The 25,507-nt window shown below is 29.0% G+C and overlaps 3 protein-coding genes across 3 annotated transcripts; 2 read left to right on the top strand and 1 right to left on the bottom strand.

The window, feature by feature from the left end:
- Positions 1–502: 502 nt before the first annotated feature.
- LOC123296490 (neutral alpha-glucosidase AB) lies at positions 503–9,962 on the bottom strand. The gene is made up of 16 exons (XM_044877975.1): positions 9,922–9,962; positions 8,451–8,534; positions 8,124–8,360; positions 7,141–7,314; positions 7,025–7,076; positions 6,351–6,613; positions 6,012–6,285; positions 5,686–5,825; positions 5,444–5,631; positions 4,297–4,793; positions 3,239–3,488; positions 2,860–3,014; positions 2,111–2,224; positions 1,932–2,041; positions 775–881; positions 503–711 (listed from the first exon to the last, which is right to left on the bottom strand). Exons 1-16 carry the CDS (start codon positions 9,936–9,938, stop codon positions 596–598), a joined length of 2,778 nt encoding a protein of 925 aa, XP_044733910.1. The 5' UTR covers positions 9,939–9,962; the 3' UTR covers positions 503–595.
- A 3,806-nt stretch (positions 9,963–13,768) lies between these two features.
- Positions 13,769–15,591, top strand: LOC123295754 (zinc finger protein OZF-like). The gene is made up of 2 exons (XM_044877198.1): positions 13,769–13,934; positions 14,359–15,591. Exons 1-2 carry the CDS (start codon positions 13,803–13,805, stop codon positions 15,562–15,564), a joined length of 1,338 nt encoding a protein of 445 aa, XP_044733133.1. The 5' UTR covers positions 13,769–13,802; the 3' UTR covers positions 15,565–15,591.
- A 3,965-nt stretch (positions 15,592–19,556) lies between these two features.
- On the top strand, positions 19,557–23,425 carry LOC123294992 (serine hydrolase-like protein). The gene is made up of 2 exons (XM_044876180.1): positions 19,557–19,695; positions 21,792–23,425. Exons 1-2 carry the CDS (start codon positions 19,644–19,646, stop codon positions 22,679–22,681), a joined length of 942 nt encoding a protein of 313 aa, XP_044732115.1. The 5' UTR covers positions 19,557–19,643; the 3' UTR covers positions 22,682–23,425.
- Positions 23,426–25,507: the final 2,082 nt, after the last annotated feature.

The raw sequence follows: 25,507 nt of genomic DNA, 5'->3' as shown, positions 1-25,507 counted from the left end.
AACTAGACTATATTATTATTATTAATAGATAAAATTAATTCTTTAGAATTGTAAAATTATTTTGTTTGTAAAGAAAGTTAAGATACATTTTATATTTATCGTTTTTAATTCTTAATATAATGACTACCTAGCTTTTTATGGCTGTAATGCCCGGCGTTTATAGCTATAAAATTATGGCATCCTTATTTTTCTCCAACCCTACTTACAATTCGCGGTTGCCATTTTGCCACAAAAAATGACTAAATATATTCATCCATAAATCATTTATCAATATCTTGGTCAAGATTACAAAAATTAATCGATAAGTAATTGTCGTTTCTGATTGTCGTATTTGAACTATGACAAAAACTATAGAGAGAAGAGGTCTGAAAATATAGATATTTCAATGAATTTAGAGGTTCTGTAAATATCGGTCAGCGAAAATAATCTCCGAGAATAGAATAACTATATCTCCGAACTTAGAATTAATTAATTTTATTAATTTAAAAAAAACCACAATAAATATTAAAAAATGTCTAGCTATTTTATTATGCTTTTTTACAATGAGTTCTTAAAAAAAATGCTTATGGAATAAATAATTTTTTAAATTTTGTTTTTAAAGGGTTATTGACCATGTTTGAGTCATTTTGACAGCCGGCTTCTTCACAACTAATGTTTTATGTTGACGTGTTTCATCTAACGTAACTGGTAACTTGATAATATCTTTTTTACCTACGAAAAAAATAATTGAGATATAAAGAAAATTGATTAAATTATTTAAATACATGATATTACCATCAATTTTTAATGAAGCTGCAGCAGGTGCGGATTTGGAGTAACCTATTACTATAACACGTTCTATCCAAGAATTAGCTGGATACGTGGCATCTTGATCAATCCGTCTAAAAATTAAACACAGTTATATAACAAGTGAAAACAAATAATTGACTGAGTTAATTGTTGAAACAATTACACATACATTGATGTCACACATAATAACTGATATTCCCATAATTACATACTATACAATTTACGCCTAATTTGCGCCCTCACAGGTAAACAGTGATATTTACGAAAAAATGTTTCAAACAAAAGTTGATTATTTTTTTATAAGGAATATTTTTTACATTTAAACTTTTGTTCTATCTCTAACGGTTTACAAGATGGGTCCTACGGACCTAAGACCTAATTGGCCTATGTTGCTCATTTACAAACTTGACCTCACTTTTTACATCCTAAGCACGCAATAAAAATTTCAGCTTGATATCTCTTTTCGTTCTGTAGTAATCGTGATGACAGACGACAGACAGACAATCCGAAATGGACTAATTAGGTGATTTTATGAACACCTATACCAAAATTTTTTGCTTAACATCAATATTTTTAAGTGTTACAAACTTGGGACTAAACTTAGTATACCTTGCATATTACATAACATATATGCATGGTATAATAATAGTAGTTGTAATGACCAAATAATAGACTGGGCACTCATTATTTCTGAAACTCATCATTCTTAAGTTTTAACTGCCACTTGATCGCATAAATGACGTTAACCTCATGATAACTTGCTAAATGATGATAACGCATAAATGGGACAAAATATTTTACAACCGTTAAACCCAATTGACAGAAGGAAAAACTTTTGAGTTGAATATTATAACTTCCCGATTATTTGAAAGTTTAAAAATAAAGTTAACCAAATAGTTTTTAAAATTTCCCTTACATGCCATATAAAAAAACATAGTTTGTTATTTTTCGTCATTTAAAATGAAAAATGAATGTCCCATATTTGGGACAAAAGTTATCAAGTGATGTAAAAATGAACTAAGTGGCTGGTTATCATGATGTTAAATTAATATCTTGCATGCTGCATTAATTTGTGGACATTCTTTAGGTTAATCCTCAATCTTATAATAAATTAAAGAAATACATCTGATAAATATATTTACCTTGCAGTGAGCACATTATTTTTAAAAGTGAAACTCAAATATAAATATTTTCCTTTTTGATATTCGAAACTTTCATTGTCATCAATGTACAATGTGCCATTCGCTTCACCCTAACAAAAAAATTTAATAAATTTAAAAAAAATAGCAATGAGTTTTTGTATATAAAAAAATTCCCATACCTTAGAATCAAGAGCTACAATCAATGTATAAGGATCATCGTGAGTTAGAGTTAGCGAACGTCGGTAACGTTGCTTTGTTGGGATGATGGTACCACCTTTTTGGAAGACTGGAATCTAAAAGTTAATAAAATGTTAATTCGAATTTAACATTAAAAGCTAAATAAGCCGTTAACTCCCATTCCTTAGTTCCGTCATTCTATGCCAAAACGGAACCCTTTATAGGATCACTCTAGTATCTGCCTTTCAACCTATTTTCTCCGAATTTAAGACTGTAGTAGACCGTTAATAAACGAATACTGATTTTGCGGGGTAGATTTTCGAAAAAAAAACTTGCGAGTGCGTCATGTTATGAGGAATAGAAATATATTGGTGATTATACAGGATGCCATTCAGGTTGTATAAGAGACCTGGTGCTCAATTTTGTAATCTTTCAATGCTTGTCAGTTCCTTGTTACAACAATGTACCATTCATACTTTTTTTAGTTAACAAAAATAAACACATGAGTCCGGATCGATGCGTAAATATAGTACAAGTCGATGCGATCCTCTGGGAACTTTTAAATCGACTGACAAAGATTACGTACAAAATTTTTAGATTGATCAGACGATTGATACAAAGTGAATGAGGTAATTTTCAATCCGAAACTGAATTTCGTCCTCATATTTTATATATTCAACTTGCTCTAGCATCTGAAGGAGCAAGAAAATAAAAATTGCTTATTAAATATAATATTATAATTATTAATTACCTTTGCCATATCTACTGGGACTGTAACGGTGCCTTCACCCTTATATTGTTTGTATGTATCAATATCGTACCACAATTCATCACTTCCACCAGGGAAATATACATCGACACTGCTTGCACCAGCGCTTGTTACAGGAGAACATAGCAATGACGACCCTAAATAAAAAAAGTTATATTTAATGTTACATGTGAAAGGAATTCAACAAAAGATGACAAATTCAGCAATTTTTCTTTACAATGGAGTGTGATGCGTATTTTTTAATAGTTATCATAAATTAGTCTGATTTATAAATACTAGCATTTAACTGGTTTTTTAAATTCCCTTATATTTTCAATATTATTTTTAAAAAATAAAACGCTATAATTCTGTTAATACGTACCGACCATATAAGTAGATTCAATAGTGGATACTGCAGGATCACTTGGATATTCCATAAATAATGGTCTGATGACTGGAAGGCCAGATATTTCATGTTCATGGTACAATGTGTACCAAAGCGGTAAATAGACATAACGTTTTCTAATGGCATCTCGAAGTAAATTACGAACTTCTGGTGGAAACAAATACGGTTCACGTCGTTTAGTATCAATATGAGAATGTGCTCTGTAGAAAGGTAAGAATGCTCCAGCCTAAAAAATAATATTTTACTCCTATTTAGAAAAAAAGTAAACGAGCTCTTACAGAAGTCGGATATAATGTGTAACATAACATCTGACATGTTATCCTACTATGAAATTGAGGTGAAATATATGTGAAGTCAAAATTTAATTAGCTTGGTAAATGTTTAAAAATTAGAAATATTAGACAATGACAAAATTTAAAATTTTTTGTAATTAAATTTTTTAGTCGAAAAAAGTTTTTTAATCGCAATGAAAACTATAATATTTCTAGTGTTGGACACCCAGCGCAAATTTTTTTTAATCGAGGAAACTTTTTTAATTACAATAGAAAATATTATATTGACACTCAGTACGTTGAACAATCAGTTCAGTGATTGCTTAGCAGTTAGTTGTTATGGTGCACACAATCACTAGTGAAGGAGGCATGACTGACAAAAGTCCGATTTGATGAATTCAAATAGCGCGTGCTTCTATGGCTTACACATTTCCATTGTATTTACAGAATCGTTACCACAAAAAAATATACAACAACCATTGACATACATAGAACACAATAATCGAGCGGAAAGATGTTACACATCAAAAAAATAAATAATGAAGAGTCAACACTGTAATTTTAAACAACAAGGAATAGAGCCGGCCGTTCTGAAAAGATACTATGCCTGGCTCTGAGCATATATAAAATCCTGTTCTATAAAGAAAGTTCTGAAATTCGAACTTGAATTTTATGCAATTCGAAGTTATTAGGATTTTGGGCTCACGAAAACTTCTGTACTACAAGTTAAGAGCTGTAATATTGAATTAAGATAATACTCACTTGATACCAACGAATCATTAATTCATTATCAGGATTTTTAAAGAAACCACCAACATCTGCCCCACAACTTGGCATACCAGCAATACTGACACTCAAGCACATTGGTATTGATATTTTTAAATGTGACCATTCGGCTGAATTATCCCCAGTCCACATAGCTGCATAACGTTGAGATCCGGCAAAGAATGAACGTGTTAAAATAAACGGTCGTTTTGTACCTTTGCTTCGTGCTATCAATCCATCATACGTTGCTTTCACTTGTAACAATCCGTATGTATTATGAATTTCACGATGTTCCCAATTACCATAATGTATACAATCTTTAGGCATTGTTATTTCTGGACCATTAAATACACTTGGTTCATTCATATCATTCCATAAGTACATATCGTTTGTTGCTTCTGGGAATTTATCTAAGCTATATAATGAGCTGTAGTATGACATAACTACTGGATTTAAAAAGTCCAAATAACTAGATGAACCTGGCCAACACCAACCTATAAATAAAATTTTAACGTTTTTTAGAAAAGGGAATATTAACGATTTTTTTTAACTATAAAAACAACCAAGGTAAAAGCTATAACAGATTTGTTTGTATCTCTTTCTAGTTAAACAAAATTTAGCATGGAGTTTTCATGGCAAACATAGTATATGACGTCAAATACTATGTCGGATCTCTCTGTATAATTGGTAGTTTATTTTATATCATCTGTCTCTTTTAATCATATCTTTTACGTTATTTTCATATTTTGTTAAGAAATGCGAAAAAAATTTCATGAATATTCCTTATTGCAAAGACGACGTATTTACTTATCCTACTAGGAATAAGTTCAAGACTCTGTATTATTTTCTTATCCTTATCTATAAGTTGAAGGCTAATCGGTCAATATAGTTTCAAGCTACGAGAAAGGGGAGGGGGGAGCAACGCTACTGTTTATTACATAAATACAGTGTATAAAAATATTTAAAATAAATACTCTTCGTATAAATAATTTTAAAATAAATGAAGGAAGAAAGATAGAGCAATTTACGGTGGCTTGCGCTTTATGTTCGGGCAAACAAAAATTATAAATAGCAACACAAACTTGAATAATTTTTCCTCCCCACTCCATATTGTTTTCAAAAAAATAAATAATAAAAATAATACCTTCATAAACTGCACCTTCCGCATTTTTAACATAATAATCATTGGCTAACGCATCTTCATGTAGAAAATAGCCGCTTTCTCTTTTTATATGTGGATCAATAATTACAACCAATTTACGTCCTTGAGATGTTAAATTTTGTTGCATAATTCGTGGATGTGCGAAACGTATTGGATCCCAAGTGAAATATCTAAAAATCAATGTAAGTTATTATTGTTATAATATCCAATTTTAAAAAACTTACTTTTTATGATCAGTATATTCAATATCCAACCAAATAACATCCAATGGGATGTCAGAATTATCAAAATTATCAGAAACAGACATTACATCATCTTCGTCGTTATAATTCCATCTTGATTGATGATATCCAAGTGCGAAGTACTACAATTACAGAAACAGAAATTAATTATTAATTACTCTTTGAAACTAATTCCGTACCTGATACACACGACATAAATGACGATTTAGCTGGACAAGGCGCTTACTTAACGTTACAAATATTTCGATCGGCGTTTAGAAAATTTCACTAAATACACGCTTAAATCTAATTATTTAAAAATAACTCACTTGTGGTATGGGTGAAACTCCTGTTAATCTTGCGTACTCCCTAATGACATCTTTAGGATTAGGACCAAGCAAGAAAAAAACGTCAATCACACCACTTTCAGACATAAAATGTGATTCAACTGTTTTATCTTTATTTTCTTCGCCATCACTTGAACGCCCAGATACAAAGTTTACAATCGAATTCATTACATTATTTTCAGAATTTGATGATGATTTTATGTCAATCCATGTTTCTGATGGATTATTCCAAAATACACCCGTTGTTCGTTTCGGTCTGTAAAAATAAAAATTTTTATGAATGTTTGAAAGATCACAAGCAATAAATTAATAATCTCTTACCCATGAGCGTAAAGTAATGGAATTGCACCGTAAATAGCCATTGGACTATCTAATTCATATTCAAATACATCTAAATTATAATGTCGAAATGGATCTGTTTTATCCTTGGTATCTTTTAATGCCAGACTATCAGCGTGTTCAGGGATACCATATGCATGTGAAGCACCGTGGAATGTAATGTCCATAGCAACAGCAGATGGTCCAAATGGTTTTGAATCTCTAAATGATTTGAAATTTTCTTCCCATGCTCCAGGATCTGTTATCTGTTTATGAAATATTAATATTTTTAATATATAAATTACCCAAGATCTAAACTAGCAATAGCTGAACAAATTCTCGAAAACTTTATGTAAAATTTCCAAATTATTTTGATTTTATCCAAATTAAAAAACAAATAGTCCACGGAACAGCACCCTTTTGGTTAAATGATTCAATACATACTTCGTGAGTGGCTTCTTTTTGGCGAGTGCTATTAAATTTTCTCTACGACTTTTTTCGAAAGTGCTGCGTTTTTAAATGAGCATCATAAGATATATTTGAATATATAATCGTATGAATTTATAGTTTTTTGAATATTTTTGGGCAGAGTAGGCAGAAATCAGACACTTATCAAAATTGCATACAAATATGACAGGATTTCTTCAAATATATGCGTGTTAATAAAACATCCTTACCTTTTTTTCACTATTGGCATCGGCATTTTCTGCGTCATTAGCAGCAGGATCACTAAAATAATTTAATGAACAAAATATACGAATTTTAATAATATTTTAATGTTAATTTGACTTACCTTTGATCGTTTTTACGATAATGTTCAAATTTAAATAGACCTCGTGCATTTACCGAAGCTACAAATTCTGTATCTGAAAAAAAGTCAATTCGAAATGGGCTTCTAATAAGCTTCACTGCATTATCACCATTCTTTATTGTAATTTCATCTTCATTACGTGAAACCATTTCTAATCTAGAAAAAAAATTATCAAGAAATTAACATTTAAAGAAAACTGTCTCAATCTCAAAGGGAAAAATATTAACTCTTAGCATTTTTCTTACTACATAAGAAAGAACGCGATATCTTTAAAAGAGAAAAAATATAGTCCTCTAAATACCATACATTGTCCATCTGTATTTACTGTGCAAAAGCATCTCACGTAGAGTAAATTCAAGAACGTTGCTGCTTGTACAATTCACTTCGGCATTCGATTAAATATTCGTCAAAAAGTAATCTTTAGGCTTAAAGCATCCCTCAAAGAATTAAGTTCAAAGCATCCCTAATTTGTTTATTTACACATATCTAGGTTTTTATACATATTAAATATCGACAACTTTGAAAATTTATAGCAGCTAACAGAGATGGGCAAAGATCCTAAAATACTTACTCGGACTTTTTATTTTGTTAAAAGTACACAAAATTTGTAGGTCTGTAATTTTGTTATCCTTAATCCAAAAGGAAAAAAAGTTCAATGTTTATCCTGAAAAACTATTATAATTTTTAGAGAGTTCTATTTCTCTCCTCCAATTACACATGCGTTTCATAGTCGTACAATTTTGCATGCCTATATAAAACCTGAACAAAAAGATTGACAAAACTGTGTTTTTAATAAATCAATTAAGAAATAGGATTTCAAACAGCTGTGACTACTTATCAATGATTATCGATACCCATGATTTCAGAGAGTTTGGGAGAGATTTATTTGCCATAAGGTTTTTACTACTTAGTCAGAACTACTTGAGTTAATAATAAACTTTATTGGTTAATACAAAAATGCTTACTGAGCAAGAACTGGATCTGATTTTAATGCGTAAAGTGAACGGAATCGATCACGTAATGGTGAAGCTTCCTCAACTTGTAAACGGAATGTATTATCAACTAATGCAGATAGAGTTAAATTAAAAACTACTTGTTCTTCATTATTCCACAATTCTACGTGTACTGAGTTTGGTGTTATTTGTGCTGATGGGAAATTTAAAACGTATGGAGACTTATTTGGTTCCATTTCACGACATCTTCTGTAAATTAATAATAGACAAATCAAAATTTATATATGCCGACAAACAATTTGATTCATTCAGCCTCTTTGGTTACAAATTATTGCATACCTGCAAAAGCTCGATTGTGCACATGTTTTAAAATTACCATGGTCTACACAAAATGTATATGTGATCACAGACAATAAAGTTAATCTGGAAAAAAAAAACAAACATAAATCAATTTAAAAGACCAGAAAATGGTGCCATACAACTAAGGTCGGATTAAACATTTGAGGAGCCCTCGGTCGAAAATGATAGGGGCCCCATGTAAGGGTAGAAATTTCTTTAATTATTTCGACAATCTGATTTTTACAATAAATTTTACTTTGTATTTATTATAAGCACCCTGAGTTTTGTAGTTTTGGAAATCTACGATTGAAGATCGCATGCTCGCTTATTCTACCAGCCTGCTGATTGATTTTTTTAACATTTTTTTCATTTGATTATTGGGGACCCAAAGAACACTCGGGGGGTCCTGGAGTCAGGCCCATACATTAATCCAGCCCTTCACCAAAGGCCATGACTTTGGCCTACAATTATAATAAATTTTAAACAAACTTTCTTTCGATTAAATTCAATAATGACATTTTTTAAAGCCGCATTTCCTCCGAAAGCTAACGTTTTTCGAAAAAATGTTTTAAACAAAAATTGTTAGTTTTTTATGATGATCAACTTTCTAATTTAAAGTGTTCTTCTATCTTTTACCGTTTAGGATCTAAATTGGCTATTAAAGAATCACGAAGAACTAGGTCCAATCTAATTTCAGAACATGATGTCCTCCATCACTTTCCTTAATCGATAACATCCCCCGACTTTTCCAAAATCTCAAAATTTCCTAACATTTCCAGATTTACCGACAACTTACATATGTAGTAAAACTAGCATTGCCAATTTCCAATCAAGAGACATACAACTGTGTTATACCCGAATTTCTGTATTCTAATAGGAGGATAATTACAAAGATCATCAGTCCAATACTAAATAAAACGTAGTATTCGTTGCCTTTATATTGCAGAAACCGGCTCCCCCAGAAACCTAGTTGAGAATTTTATCTAGATAGAAAATTTAATACATAAACCATCGAACAATTAATTTGCGCATAAAAAAATAATGTGGTTTTTTTGAAGGAATCCTGATAACGTCCAAATCACAATACCAACTTTTCTAGCTTAATATATCAACTTCAAAATATAAAAATTACAAACCAGAAGTTGTATCGAAAAAATGTTTTTCTGGTACTTTCGTATAAGGTAACAAGTAAGTACTAAAAGATAATAATTCTGAAACTATATCATATTCTAGAGATGAATTTAATTTACTAATTAGTTTCACAATTATATTAAACCGAAAGCATGGAAATTTGCTTTGTTAAATAAAGGTTAAACAATTTTTTATAAGTAATTCAAAAATACTTTGTTTTATTCTTATTTCAAATATTTAAAATATGTATTCGAATGTTCATGTTAAATTGCCAAATATTTCAATTTTATTCTACTTATATTCATTCTAGAGTTTTTTTTATTGTTAGCGAAATACTTACATTTTTAGCAGCTCCATTTTAAATATTATTTTGATACTACTGTATTTCCATTTAAGATTTAATTAAATTTATTTATCAGTTTTAATTTCAATTTTTAATTCAACTTATGTACGGTACACCGTAGACGAAAAATGAAAAACAAAATTCTAAAGCCGCAAATTTTATACCGATGTGTAATATATATTTGAAAAAATGACAACCAATAATATTTTGCCGTGTATCATCAGCTGCAATCGAATTGCACGTCACAGATTATACAAATCCTCAAACTTCAAATGCTTCAAATATATTTTATTAATTATTTTTATACTTAATACAATTTGGGCATTTGATGATATTTTATTTTATTATTTGTTTTTAATTTTATAAAAGAAATGAAATTTAATAAATGTTGCGCGGGTTATTCAAAAGTTTATTTTATATACCGGGTGGTTGGTGCAATAAAGGAATTGTACTTAGAGCTTTATACTAAGATTCACAAACATTTTCGATAACTTTCGTGATACTTATCACAAAAATTATAAGTTACCGACAAAAATTTTTTAAATACAAACGTGCGATGTTAAGCAACGGTAAAAATTCTGGCGTTAACCAATCATAATCCAGCTTTTGTTACAACGCGTAGCATATATGATAAGACGTAGCAAATTCAAGCATCTGATATATTAACGCCACGCAACGTCAGCGTTTTACGCCGTAAGGGAGCTGAGAACTTACCTTTACACTTAAGACATGCTTAAAGAACACGAAATATCTTTAGAAAAGCCAATTTTAAGTCGCCTAGAGTTTAATTTTCGAGATATATCTTCAAAAACAATTTTCCTATTAGTTAGTAGCATTATATGTTTTGTTTGTATTAAAAATAAATGGCTGAGGGATAAAGTGTTATGTATTTGCAAAGAATACAGTTATGCATCTGTATTCAGTATTCATTGGTATTTGTATTGCTGACACCAAATATTTGCGAGAGTAATTTCTACATGCTACAGCTTATCACATTAGTGGTCTATTGTATATAAAGTCTGTGTATTTATTATATAGTACATGCCTTAGTTCATATAACTGTTTATACTTCGATCGTGGAATAGTCTTCGTGTATCCGAAGCAGAAAACACAGATTATATACGAACTACGAAGTTTGTTTATATCTAATAGTGTATCCGAAATTTATTCGTTGTGCGCACGCGGCAAAGGAAGCCCTCAATCTCCATCATTCGATTACAGTATTATTATTATTATAGTCTGTTTTTGCTATATGCGTTCATAATTAGAAAATGTTTTATTATAAGTTAACGATCTGAAATTTTTAAAACGTAAAAAGTGAGTTTGAGTTCGAAAATGAGCAACATAAGTCAAAAAGAGTCTCGGTTTCGTAGGACTCATCTTGTAAATCGTAAAAGATAGGTTAGATAAACAAAGGTTTAAATATAAAAAATATTTCTTATAAACACATAAACAACTTTTGTTTGAAACACTTTTTCGTAAATATCTTTGTTTAACCCTTGTGGTGCAAAATGAGATGAAAATTAAATTTTCATTTTCTCTAAAAACAATAATAGAAATAATGAGAGTCTATTGATTCGAATTTCATATAATACCTATTCGATAATATTAAGGGGGTGATAGAATTCAATTTTCGGGGAAAATGTTTTTGATAGTATATAAATTCCAAAAAACAAACAAGAATTCCCAGAAAAATTTTCGGGAAAAAATGACCGGCCTTTTTATTCTACATGAATGTTTTTATTTTTTTAAAACTTATTTCTAAAAGTAATATGTACAAGCACTGATATTAAACATTGTCTATAAAAGGTATTTCAACAATTAACTCAATTGTTTTTTAATAATTCACAGATCAACAATCAGAGAAGTCACAGAAAAATAAATATACAAATATTTAGTGACCAACTTTTAATTGAAATGATTTTGTTCTCGTAATATCTCAAGAACTGGAATTCGTATAAGAAGACGCAAGCATCAGCTAGTCATAGATTAGGTTGAAGTGTTGAACGTTGAAGGTTGTTTTTAAGGCATGCATCAGCCAGTCATAGATTAGGTTGAATTCTTCAACGTTGAAAGTTGTATTTAAGGATTAAATCCAAAAGTGCTATAAGAAAAAAGGAAATAATTTATTTCGAGATGTAAAAAATCATTTGTTTATCAATGAAGAAAAATTAAATAAATTTAAAGATGATACATAAAGATAGTGCAAAACTAGTGCTGCAGTAACTATGCAAGATGGACGAATTTAAAATGCGAAATGGAGAATACAGCGCTAGTGACCCATGTGCGAATTCATGAAAATGAGGAACTTGATAAATGTTCCTTATTTTCATGAATTCGTTCATGTTTCATACGATCAACGAGGGTGTTCGGTCAACCAACTGCGAACATATCAAGTTCATCAATAACGGATAACACGTGGAGGAAAAGTATTTCAACTTTTGTTGTTCACAGGAAATTTATTGTTTAAAGTTTATTATAAATGGAATCATATTGGAGAAAAACCATTCTCATGTGATATTTGAAATTAAAAAAACATCACATGAGAATGGTTTTTCTCCAGTGTGAGAGCCAATTCACGCTGCAGAAAAACACATTTTTATTTAATATTTGTAATAAAACATTTTTAATAATTGATTAATACTGATTAATGATTGGGATATAAATATATTTAATCAATCACAACCTTGAGGTCAAAACATATTTTTTTATTTTCACATTTCAGTGACCTAATAAATTTAAATTAAATTGTTAAACGAAAGTCATTGTCAACACAAGAATTTAAAAAAAATACAGTAACTTTGTAAATCTCGAAAGTGTTGAATAATGGTATGTAATTTTAAGAAAAAGAAATGATTTTCAATCCTTTCAAGAATTGAAAAAATCTCCATTTTTTTTTTTTTAACACAAAAAAGCGTTGATAAAAAATTTTTTTTACCCGATAAGCCTAATTTAACCTGTTCCAATCATTAATTAGTATCTTTCAAATATATTTGGAGTAGAATATTTAAATTACAGGACAAGTTTTGGTTATAACTTCTATTTGAATAATTTCAGTTTCCAGCAAGCCAGTCGTATTTTCATCTTAATCGTTAAAGACTAGAGTGTTATTTGACTGCATCATGAAAAGGAGGTGTAATAATGTTCTAATTTATCGTTTTATTTTTAAAATGTATCTTAAAAAATAAATAAATAAATTTAATTCATATTTTCTACACAAATTTATACAATATTCATTTAAAATTTAACTATAATCCTTAATTTTCCTGGCTTATTATATCTGCCGTTTTACACCAATATATCGTTAATCCAATCATGGATGAATTTTTGAGATACTTTTTCGGCATTGCATTGCGAAACATGGGTAGCGATGGATCTATTTGTCACTTCGTCCACATGTTTTTTTGAAAAAACTGATATTCCAGTAACCGAGGACCCCTAAATTCTTCCCTATAGATCTGATTAACTTGAAAATTTGACATAAAGTAGATAAGATCCAAGAAACAAAAGTTATATGATGCCGAGTAGTGCTTTTGGCCAGGGATGGCAACCAACCGTGCTAGTCATTACTTTTCGAGTCATTGTCGATTGAAATTCGGAGTATAGGCATAGAGATATATGAAGACTATAATGATTACAGTTAACACCTTGATAGTTGGTTTGAGACATTTATTTACATGTCGGTATAGTAGAATCAAAATACTCAACATAAAGATAAAAATAAACTACAATGAAATCTTCTAACATTCATAAAAATTATTTAAAAAAGAAAAGCTTTCCTTTTCCTTGTAAAACTAAAATATAATAAAAACAGAAACCCAACTAATGTAGAATGTATATAAGCCTGTTATCGAATTAAACATATAAATTTAACAAATATGAATATACAGGGTGTGTTAATATCTGATTTCGGAAAAGTATGTCGTATTTGTATGAAATTTTCTGATACATTTTTAGCAACAACTTCATTTAAAATAATTGAAATGATTTCGACGTGTTCTTCTGTACAGGTAAAATTACTAATTATAACAAATAAATTAAAAATATTAACTGGAATACATTTAAAGATATATCATGTATATGAAATGACTTCTGAAAGTTGGCTTGATATCTTTTTTCGTTTTTGAGTTATCGTGTTGGCAGACAGACGGACCGACAACCGAAAATGGACTAATTAGGTGATTTTATAACACCTATACCAAAATTTTGTTCATAGCATTAATATTTTTAAGCGTTACAAATTTGGGACTAAACTTAGTATACCTTGCATATTACATATATGCATGGTGTACAAATTCAGAGACACCCAATAGTATGCCATTCATGGAAAAAAAAAAAAAAAAAAAAAAAAAATCAGAAAATCTTACAAAAAGAAATTCTGACGCTGAGTATGTAAGTAATAATTGCTAATTTTGCTTGAAAAAAATTTTCCAGATACAGGAAAATGATGGTTTACCAAATCAAATATGTAACCCGTGTTTTCTACAATTACAAAACTCCGTTAACTTCAAATTATTATGTGAAACATCCGATACCACATTTCGCCAAATTATTGAACAAAATCAAATAAAGATTGAAATTGGTGTAAACGGTGATGCGATTAAAAATGAAGAAATTTCAAATTGTAATTTATCATCATTAAATGATTCATCATCAAATGAAATAAAATCAGATAATATAGAAGTGAAATCCGAGGATGATTTTAACGATAATGAATCATTATCTTCATCATTATCAGATAATTTAAATAACGATAATCACGATGAAAATATTACAGAAACATTCACTTGTGAAAAATGTAGTAAAGAATTTAAAAAAGCTTGGGTGTTAGGTCAACACATGCATCGGGCACATAGAGCAAAAGGATTAAAATGTAGTAAATGTGAAATGAAATGTTATCATGTATTACATTTAAAAGAACACGATGAATTAGCGCATAATCCATTGAATCATACATGTAATATTTGTCAAAGAATATTTACAGATGTATATAAATTAAAAAGGCATAAATCCACACATTCAGAACGTTTACATCATTGTGAACGATGTGATAAATCATTTAAAGATAAATGGGCTTTGAAAAGGCATAATGAAGAGTCACATTCACTTATTGGGAAAAAGATTGCGTGTCATGTCTGCGGTAAATCAATATTGAAAAAAAACTTATCACTTCACATGCAAGTACATAGTGAACGTGATAAAATATCATGCAAGATATGTTTAAAAACATTTTTAAAACGACAGTCATTAGAAAACCATATAAAATATACACACGAGAATCAAACACCACCTAAACGTAAATATTTATGTAATGTTTGTGGACGTGCGATACGTTCATCAGCCGATTTACGGCTACATTTATTGACCCACACACAAGAACGTCCGTTCGCATGTAATCATTGTGATAAAGCATATCGTTGTCCAGTAGCATTAAAAAAACATGTGTCACGTGTTCATTTGGATGAACGTAAATATAATTGTACATTTTGTTCACAAGCATTTTATGAAAAAAGAATTTTATTGAATCATGTACGAAGACATACTGGTGAACGACCATTTAAATGTCATTTATGTGAAAAAGCGTTCATACAAAAAATAGCGTTAGCAATACATATGAAGGTCCATACAAATTCAACATAAAATGAGATGAAACAAGAAACACGTGTCTAATGCTAAATAAAAATCGTTATATACTTTAAATTTTGTTTTATTTTTTAAATTTTCTATCCTATTTTTTCTTTCAGAACAAACTTATCAATTAATTAATTATTTAATAAAGTTAATTATATAGTTATTAATAAGCCGTTTGGTTATGTGAGTATAGCACTTGCCTATGAAACCGAGGTACGCTAGTTCGTATCCTGGTGTGGCTAACATTTTTACTTTTAAATTAAATGAATTTTTTCTAATGTTAAAAATTTTCCACTCTTTTTATAGTTTAAATTATCTATATATAACCCGCCCTCTTGCTATAAATAACGTCAGTCATACATATGTCATAAATCACTATTCTGTCAGGGGGTGGGAATTATCTATATATAATCTGCCCTCTTGCTATAAATAACGTCAGTGGGTCAGTCATACATATGTCATAAATCACTATTCTGTCAGGGAGTGGGAATTTAAATAATCATAAATATATCTCACTCTTTAAAAGCATGTTCTCCTGTTACAAAATATAAAAAATATGTACAAAACTGGCTTGGTGCTAAAATTTGAAACTTTTTAATAGGAGAACATGTCAAATAATTTAACATCACTCATATTCTCCTATTACAAAATATTAAAATTAGTATAAATTAAAAAATCGCTCGTTAATTTGAAATTTTGTAACAGAAGAACATGTTATATATTTTATCCCAATTTATATAACATATTCGCCTATTACAAAATATTAAAAAAATACTTATTTTGCTTACTTTTTGTTGTACATGCTAAAAAATTTATTCTTTTTAAATGAAATTTTATAAGATTTTGTAATAGGAGAACATGTTATTTCACAAAAGAAAAAATTAATTATGTTAGTCCCACTTTCCTACTTATGTCATAAATCACTCTTCTACCAGAGGGTGGGAATTAAATAACTTAAAATACACCCCGCTCTCTTGCTTATTTATCGCTTTTGGTTCTCATAACAATTATCTAAAAAAATTTACTTTATCTCGGCATAATAATTTATTTAATTAAAAATTAGTCGGAGCATTGCTAGATTCGAACCAAAGTATTCTGTAACCGGAGGAGAGTAGGCTAGCCAATACTCCATCTTTGACATATTATATTTAGGTATCAATAATGTAATAAACATACCCTTTACTCACCTTTGGTATACCATAGACCTTACCATAGACAGGGTTGCCAGTCTATTAAATAGTTTGCTGTTTATGTTTGTGAAATAGAAAGCTTAACAAAATGGCAAATAATTCATTTGATAAAAAAAATAATTATTTTTTAATCAAAGAAGAAAATATTAAACTTGAAAAAGAATTACATCCTGCAGAAATAGTTATTAAAAATGAAATATTAGATAACAATGTTGTAATGGAAGTTGGGCGAATTAAAAACGAAAAACCAGAAGAAGGTAGCAGTAATTTTGATAGTGAAATAAGTGTAAAATATGAACCGGTTCATGAAAATGATGATCCATTGTGCACAATTAATTATGAAAATATTAAACTTGAAAAAGAATTACATAAAGAACTAATCATTAAAAGTGAAATAGTAGATGGAACGGTTTTACGGGATAAACTATTTTCATGTGATATTTGTAATAAAAGTTTTAATCGTCAATGTAATTTAGTTAGACATAAACGGATTCATAGTGGAGAAAGACCATTTTCATGTGATATTTGTAATAAAAAATTTACTCAGCAACATCATTTAGTTGAACATAAACGAATTCATAGTGGAGAAAAACCGTTTTCATGTGATATTTGTAATAAAAGATTTACTCGTCAAGATACTTTAGTTACACATAAACGGACTCATAGTGGAGAAAAACCATTTTCATGTGATATTTGTAATAAAAGTTTTACTCTGCAGTGTAATTTAGTTAGACATAAAGAGTTTCATTGTGGAGAAAAATCGTTTTCATGAGATATTTGTCATATAAACATTTACTGTGGTATGAGGCAGCGCCGGGTCTAGGGTAGAGCAAGTGGAGCGGGCACTCCGGTTGCAAGGAGCGCCGAATGCAAAAAACAATTTCGCATTTTAAGTGTTGATAATAAATACAAGTTATTTTTTTTAAAAAAGGCGCCGAAAGACGATCTCACTCTACCTTGATTTGGGGCTAGAACCGGCGCTGGACTATGAGATATGACTTTCTTCGTCATGCTTAACTAAACTAAAAGAGAAATGCGTAAGCCAGAAAAACACCATCATATAGTTGCTAGTTTTTAATTTAAACTTTATAATGAATTATATTACCTTTGTACATAAACAGAAATTAAAAAAATGTAAAATAAATATTTTCGACACAAATAATTTTTATTTTTGCGAGTTACTATACACGTTCATGCAAACTTGTATCAATTATTCCATATTTTCCATTGCCGATACCAAACGATACAAAAAAATGCTTGCCTAAACAGCAATTCTCTCTTAAATAACGGTGATCTCGAATTCCGAAAGACTGCCCGAAGATGATATCATTTTTTTTTGCGCGATATCATATCATATTGCCATTAATACGTTTCGATCGACACCTCAACGAAGTTACCTCAAGATATTATTTTTTGTTCGCGCGATATCAACGACGAAAAAAATACCATGACATACGCACGCACACAAACACACACATTTCTCCAAATTGGTGCTAATGCCTTGTCTTAACCATGAAACGTAAAGATATGTTGAATATTTCGATTTCGAAAATCGGACCCATTACAATAACTTCCTATACTGGGAAGTTAAAAACAAGTGAAAGTAAACAATTTAATGAGTTATTATTAAACACCCTATATAGACATGTCTAGTTTCGAAAATCTATAGAGAGAATACAAGCGAATTTCAGTAGATTTGGGTAATTAGTGCTCATTGCTCGCACAGAAACACGGTGCAAGAGGTTTTTCGAAACTATACTACAGAACATGTCATAGAAAAGTATAAAGGGAAAATGAAAATAAAGGGGTATGTAACTATGGCTGGCTTAATTAGGAACTATCTTGGGATTAGCCTTTGTGAAAATCTATAATATACAGCCATAGACAAACCGTAGGTATAGGATAATCGGCACCTGATAATAAAGATCTAGCTTCCCGAGTATCACTCATAGTGTGATATTCGGTTAAGGACGTGGAATAAAACATTTCAAGTGCATAAACACTGTGAAATGTCAAAAATCATCTAACTTTGAATACGTTTCTACAACTTTCTGTTTTTTTAGACCTAATACAATTCTAATAACTCATTGTCTTCAGTCATTCAATGATAAAATCTATTATCAGGTTTATATTTAATGAAGTAGGCAACTTGTTTAACATTTGAGTATGTTCATACGAAAAAAACATAAACATGTGTGTGGCGATTGATACAATTTACAATATATGTACTTTGTTAAGATCGACGAAAAATTAATTTGTTAATATATTGGAGATCCTATTTAAATAACATAAGCATTAAGTAATTTTTCTAGAAAATTTCTGAAATTCTCCGTTGTGGGGGAAGTTTTTATAGTCTTATCATATACTTTGTCCTTTCCTTTTATTAATCATAGCGGGAGCTCATAATATGAAAAATGTACTGTTCGTCTTTCATTCATAGATAAAATATTATTAGTGCTTCCATTATTTTATGAATTGCTAAAGTGAAAATCTGATTTCACTAATATAATTCGGGATCGCTTCGTAAATCTTGTACTTGCATCCAAGAGATCTCGACCATGACTTTGGAAACTGCTTGCATATATAATTAATAATTACATGTACAGGTAATTTGAACTAGGATTTAATCAAAATGAAATTTGACCATGGACTCTGTTTGATTTCCGAAGATAATAAATTGCACATACTTTTTAACTTTTATTAGACTTAGCATAGAATGAATAATGAGTTTTTTAATAAAAGAGTGGGGATGTAAAATAAAAAATGAACAAAATTTTATCAATAAAAAATTTCATTTTATAATTGCGGTCTATCGATATATAAATTTTATGAATGTTTGCGACTTTAATTAATTGTAATTATTAAACACCTGTAGAATTTATTATTTTGATACGAATTATGGTGGAAATTAATGAAATTACTATTCCCGTACCATGGGGATATATGGCAGGTTGGTGTTTAATTTTTTAATTTTTTTTGGGTCATTGCAAAAATCGAATTTATAATTAGTCTAAAAAAATACGTGTCGTTTATTCTAATATTTCATTTTTAGCACTAGATAAAATGAGGTTAAGTCATGTAAACTTTGATACAATATCAACAAAAATTATATTTGATTAGCCAAATGACCAAATATTTAATATGTTTATTTAAACATTTATCACTCATTCTTTTATACAAAATTAATATAGCTTAAATTTTTTTTATTACTTTTAAAATTTATAATTTGTGTTAGTAGTTTAGCATAAATTTTTGGGTCATCGTTGTAACAACGAAACAAAAATTTCTAACTTTCTGGAAACCAAAAAACTGGAAATAATGTAATAGTTACTTTTTAAATGTGTTTATAACAGATTCAAATGCTTTATCAAGAAAGACAAAAAATTATATTCCATCGGTGTGCAGCAATTCATTTTCACATTTCTATTTTCAAAATAAACAGTACCAAATATCAAAATAGTCCATTTCTTGATTGATCTAACAATACAAAAACACATTTATTATGAAAAATTTCAAATTTTGTGTTTAGTTCCTTCCCGTTCTATACGATTTTACACATAAGTGAATTAGATTTTTCAAATACCAAAAGCATTTTAGATACCTAAAACTTCGCTAATCTTTTAGAAAATTTGCTAAAGAAGTTATAACTATTTTTATTCATGTCACCTTCGCCTGTCCACTCTTTAATCAACATAGGCCTATACTTCTAAGCTCCTTAGCCCGTATGGGTGTTTTTGGTCCTTACTATATGCCTCATCTCCTATCTTTAAACAATTTTGAAATCTTCTCTGCAATTTGCACATTCCTTAACAAGACACAACTGCCAATTTAAACACAAAAAATTAATTTTTAAACATTTCGATTGTAACTCTCAAAACCTTTTCTCTATTGTATACCTTTCCGCGGCCCTCAACCTATGTTTTTATTGCCATGCATCTTTGTTAAAAGTCTCGACGGGTCCCGACGACGAAAATCCTTCTAATTCCTTATGTGTCCACGTCTAAGTATTTATAAGTATTAAACAAGAACACCGCTATTTTTTTTATCGTTCATTTTTCCTCTTTTAATGTGGCCCAAACTTGAAAAGAACTAATTTTTTGTTTCAATTTATGTACTTTTTTTTTTGCATTGTAAGTTAAATGTACCATCATTAATCGCTGTATATCAGTAGCTTAAGCCAGTTTTAAATATAAAAAAAAATTATTTGTATTATATTTACAATATAAATCTATGAAAAATGTTGTAGATTATATCTAGAAATAGATAATAATTATCTATATCACTATATAAAAAAACCACGGATTTTTCTTGAAATTTATAGTTTTCAAGAATAACAATTATTTTTCGGATAGTAACATCATGACCCTGAATATTTAAATTTAATTAATGCTTGACCATCCGATTAAAAAAGTTGCCTCCTAATCAAAATTCACGGGTCGCTGGCGTATTTATTGAAGTATTTCGTATAATTATTTCAAGTACTTATTCCATATTTATAATATAAATAATCATAATTAATTATGTGCGTAACCATTTTTACAACCACATAGGTACAAAGTTGATAAAAAATGTCAAATATAAACAGTAATTTATTAACGTTGTTAAATTATTTATAATAATTTAAGCATGGTTAAGAAATAGGCTGCAAATGATTTCACAAGAGAATATCTCTAAGGAACTAAAAACTTTTGGCTTTATATTTTTGAAAATTGGGAAAATTAGCAGGATTTTCGAAAAATAAAAGTAACCAGGGCAGATAGAATATGAGTACCTATAAAATATCCAAATTTCAAATCGATAGGGTAAAGGGTATAATCGTAGTGCTTGAAATTCAAATGCAACTTTAACCATTCTTTTCTCTAAAATGGCTTTTCTTTATAAATATTTTTTTCCACCAATAAATAGTGTAATAAGTTTCACACCAATCAAATAATGATTTCACGCCCTTGAAAAATGAGTGAAGAACCGTCTGAATTGTTTTTTTTTTTTATGATTTAATATCACATCATTATGTTACAAAATTAAATGATTGATTTCATGTTACAGCAAAAACGTGGGGTTCTAGTAACAACTGTCCAATATTAATGATTCATGGCCGACAAGATAATGCTGGATCTTTTGATTTATTAATTCCAAAATTACCGGAAAGTTATTATTACATATGTATTGATTTACCTAGTCATGGAAAATCATCACATTTTCCTCCAAATATACCAATCAATATAACCAATTTTGTAGTAGCAGTGACATACGTAATCAATTATTTTAAATGGGAAAAAATTACAATAATTGCACATAGTTTGGGTGCAAGGGTTGCTTGTCATGTAGCATTGACATATCCACGTTTAATTGAACGGCTAGTATTTTTAGACTCAATATCAATATATCCAGTACATCCTGGTGATTTTGGTGATTATACACGTGAAAATATCGAAAAATTTGCCAAAGTGACTGAAAAATTACAAAAAAATTCACCACCTGAATATACAGCAGATGAAGCTTTAGAACGAATTATGGAAAATAGACCAACTACAATTTGTAAAGAAGGTGCTTTAAATATGTTAAATCGTGCATTAATACCACTTGAAAATGGTAGATTTCATCTTTCAATGGACCAACGATTAAAGTGCATCTTTTATGATTTGTTATCAAGTGAAAATGTTGCTGCGGTTATAAAGTATTGTAGATTTAAATTTCCACACTTAGTATTACTTGCATCTGAAACAAATAACTTATTGTTTAATAAATCATCTGAACCAATTTTAAGGGAATTAAAAAAGAATCAAAATTGTAGAATAATTATTGTTAATGGTAACCATGATGTCCATAACAATAATGCTGATTTAGTAGCAAGGTATATAAACATATTTTTAGAAAAATATCCAACGCCAGAATATTATAAAAAATCAAAAAAATTAATTCAAGCAAAAATTTGATTATATAAAAAATGTTTAGTTTAATATAGCTGTAAATAAAACAAGACCTCATACGAAAATTATATGTGGCGGTTAAAAGTTTTAATATTAATTTTAACAGGAATAATAAATCGGAAATATTTGATTGGATCCGTTTTAAATGAGCAGAAAATTTCCAATTTTGGACTCAATTTGAAATTAATTAGAAATTTTACTAAGGAAGGTGGCGGTTAAAATAATATTATTATTCGAAAAGTAATAAAATTTAATAAGTATTTTTTTATCTGGGATCTACATAAATCTCGCGTAGAAATAGACATAAAACATAGAAATCTTAGCCAAGTACACATTTCAAGACGCAAATTTATGTTAGGGCCAAGTTTAATTAGAAACAAATGTTTGGATTATGTTTATAAGAAGATCTTTATCTATCACAATTTACACTCCTATCAATAATGAATTTTGCTCTACATTAATAGTAGCTATCTATTATCTAGCCAAACACAATTTTTAAATTTAGGGCCAATATGCTTAAATTGCACTTAGATAATAGGATCAAATTTATTTATTGTAATTTGTAAACTTTTAAAACTCTAAAATGATTATTTTTAACTGATGTCAAAAAGGCGGAAGATGCTCAATTCAATATTCTAACACGCTCAATTAAAACAAATTACTTCAGTAATTTTCTATGATGTTGAGAAATAAATAGAACCGATTTGAAAAAATGATCTTACCATTAAATTATTATTATTTTTTAATGAAACACTGCTATAAATAATTATTTTTGATGTTTACGTTAAGAGTGAATAAAGAAAATATTGAGAGAGACGTTTTATATTTTTGTACCTAAAGAAGAGTAAAGATATTTTATTGTCAAAAGCCAATTAAAGAGGATTGGGTGTTTTTTAATTTAAATAATGGGATGAAGTTTATATATTTGAAAATTTTTAACTTATTTTGTGTGATAAATAATTTTTTAACTCACCCAGATATAGTAATTATTAAAAGTAAGGAATATTACAAGTATATAATAAAGGGTATTCCAGATAACAACGGGCAAAATAATACAAGCAAATCCTAAATTAAATTTCCATTTAAAAAGTTCCTTTTTTTTATATGACCATTAATTAGATATGACTTTGTTAACAATCGTTTGTAATTTTCAAAATTTCTCGATTACATAAGTCAAATTAAAATTTGTATAAAAAGAAAAGTTACAGAAAATAAATTTTAGCAGAATTTATCCTATAAACATTTTTTTAACTGTAATATTTACTTTCAAAGTTCTAAAATAAAAAATTTTTAGAACATTGATGAACGTAAATCTTTAAATATAAAGTTAGAGAAAAAATGCTTAGAGGAATTGTAGTAAATTTTATGTCCTATATCTTTGCTTATTATAAAAATTTCAATTTCACTAATATTAATCGAAAAATTTTCAAAATTACAAACGATAATTAACGAAGATGTATTTCGTAAATGATACATCAGACTCAAAAGCTGCAAAAGAACTTTTTGAATAAAAATTCGATGTAGAATTGTTGATATTACTTATCTGAACTTTCTTGTATAATTTAAACGAACTTGGATATTCTACAAAATTATTGTGATATGAAGATAGTTACTTTGTGAATATCCATAAAAAATACAAGTTACGACTATCGACTGTTGATTATGATTTGATTTTAGTATTGTCAAATATTTATAAATAAATTATACAGAAAAACAAATTGTTTCTAATTTAATAATTTTTTCCTGATTTTTAAAGTTTCCAGAAAATATTATATACGCTACGAGTGACAAAATATTTACGGCACATATTTTTATATGCATGAAGTTACTTATAAGACAATTAATTATACGCCTAATAAACTTTTTTTCTGACCAATACTGATATTTTTTGCCAAATTAGAACTTAATAAAATTAAAAAAAAAAAAAAAAACCTTAAAATAAATAATAATTCAAATCTTAATATTAAAACTCAATAAGCGATTATCACCAACTTTAGTCGTTACTCGCCATTAACAAAATTACAGGAACGATGGACAGACATATGAAACAATTTTTGTAGAATTCCACGGTCGAAAAATATCAATACACATTGTAGTCTAAGATCCCAATTAGGATCGACCTTCACCCATCTGTTTACCGGATGAAAGTTATTTTTTATGAAATATAAAATGTTAACAAATATCCCTGCAATGGGTTGCCTATAAAAATGTGGTCCAGACTACTTTTAGTGAAAATATCAAGAGTAAAATTTTTAGAAATTTTTCACTGACTTGCATATCTTACGAATTTTGATCTACTCGAAAGTAAAAGCCATAAAGAATATGCAGCAGCTATGTTGTTTGCCTTTTTTCGTTCACTATTATCGCATTTATACAAGTTGAAAATAGTAATTACGTGCATCTGTTAATTCATTGACTCGCATATCTAAATAAAGATAATTTTGTTACAATTACGGTGGCATATGATTGGCCACAAAATATTGATCAAAAATAATGTTTACAAGCTTTCCAAGTTTTGATATTTATATTAAAAATGGTCTGGACCATATTTTTTAAGGCAACCCGTTACAGGAATATTTGTTAATATTTTACATTTCATAAAAAATAACTTTCATTCGGTAAACAGATGGGTGAAGGTCGACCCTAATTCGGATCTTGTACTATTGTATATGTAGTAGGGGGCCCAAGAAGGAATTTTTTAGTAACTTGAGCACGTCAGATTAAAATATGGAGGGTTTCTTGGACTTTCCTTAGTACCTCCACCAAATATTAGCCCTAAATATGAGGGGAACCCGTGTAATGAAGGCGGTCAGATTAGTAAAAATAAAATTG

The sequence above is a fragment of the Chrysoperla carnea genome, chromosome 3, assembly GCF_905475395.1.
Source record: "Chrysoperla carnea chromosome 3, inChrCarn1.1, whole genome shotgun sequence".
NCBI lineage: Eukaryota > Metazoa > Arthropoda > Insecta > Neuroptera > Chrysopidae > Chrysoperla > Chrysoperla carnea.
Note: the sequence above shows the minus strand (reverse complement) of the source record. Positions and strands in the feature narration are given on the sequence as shown.

Excerpts from the sequence above, each read along its gene's own strand:
- LOC123296490 (XM_044877975.1), bottom strand. Across the intron at positions 6,286-6,350 it reads CCATTACTTTACGCTCATGG|ACCGAAACGAACAACGGGTG; the intron begins GTAAGAGATTAT and ends TTATTTTTACAG. Across the intron at positions 4,794-5,443 it reads GGAAGGTGCAGTTTATGAAG|GTTGGTGTTGGCCAGGTTCA; the intron begins GTATTATTTTTA and ends TTTTATTTATAG.
- LOC123295754 (XM_044877198.1), top strand. The coding sequence starts at position 13,803 with ATGAATATACAGGGTGTGTTAATATCTGATTTCGGAAAAGTATGTCGT. Across the intron at positions 13,935-14,358 it reads CGACGTGTTCTTCTGTACAG|ATACAGGAAAATGATGGTTT; the intron begins GTAAAATTACTA and ends AAAATTTTCCAG.
- LOC123294992 (XM_044876180.1), top strand. The coding sequence starts at position 19,644 with ATGGTGGAAATTAATGAAATTACTATTCCCGTACCATGGGGATATATG. Across the intron at positions 19,696-21,791 it reads ACCATGGGGATATATGGCAG|CAAAAACGTGGGGTTCTAGT; the intron begins GTTGGTGTTTAA and ends TTCATGTTACAG.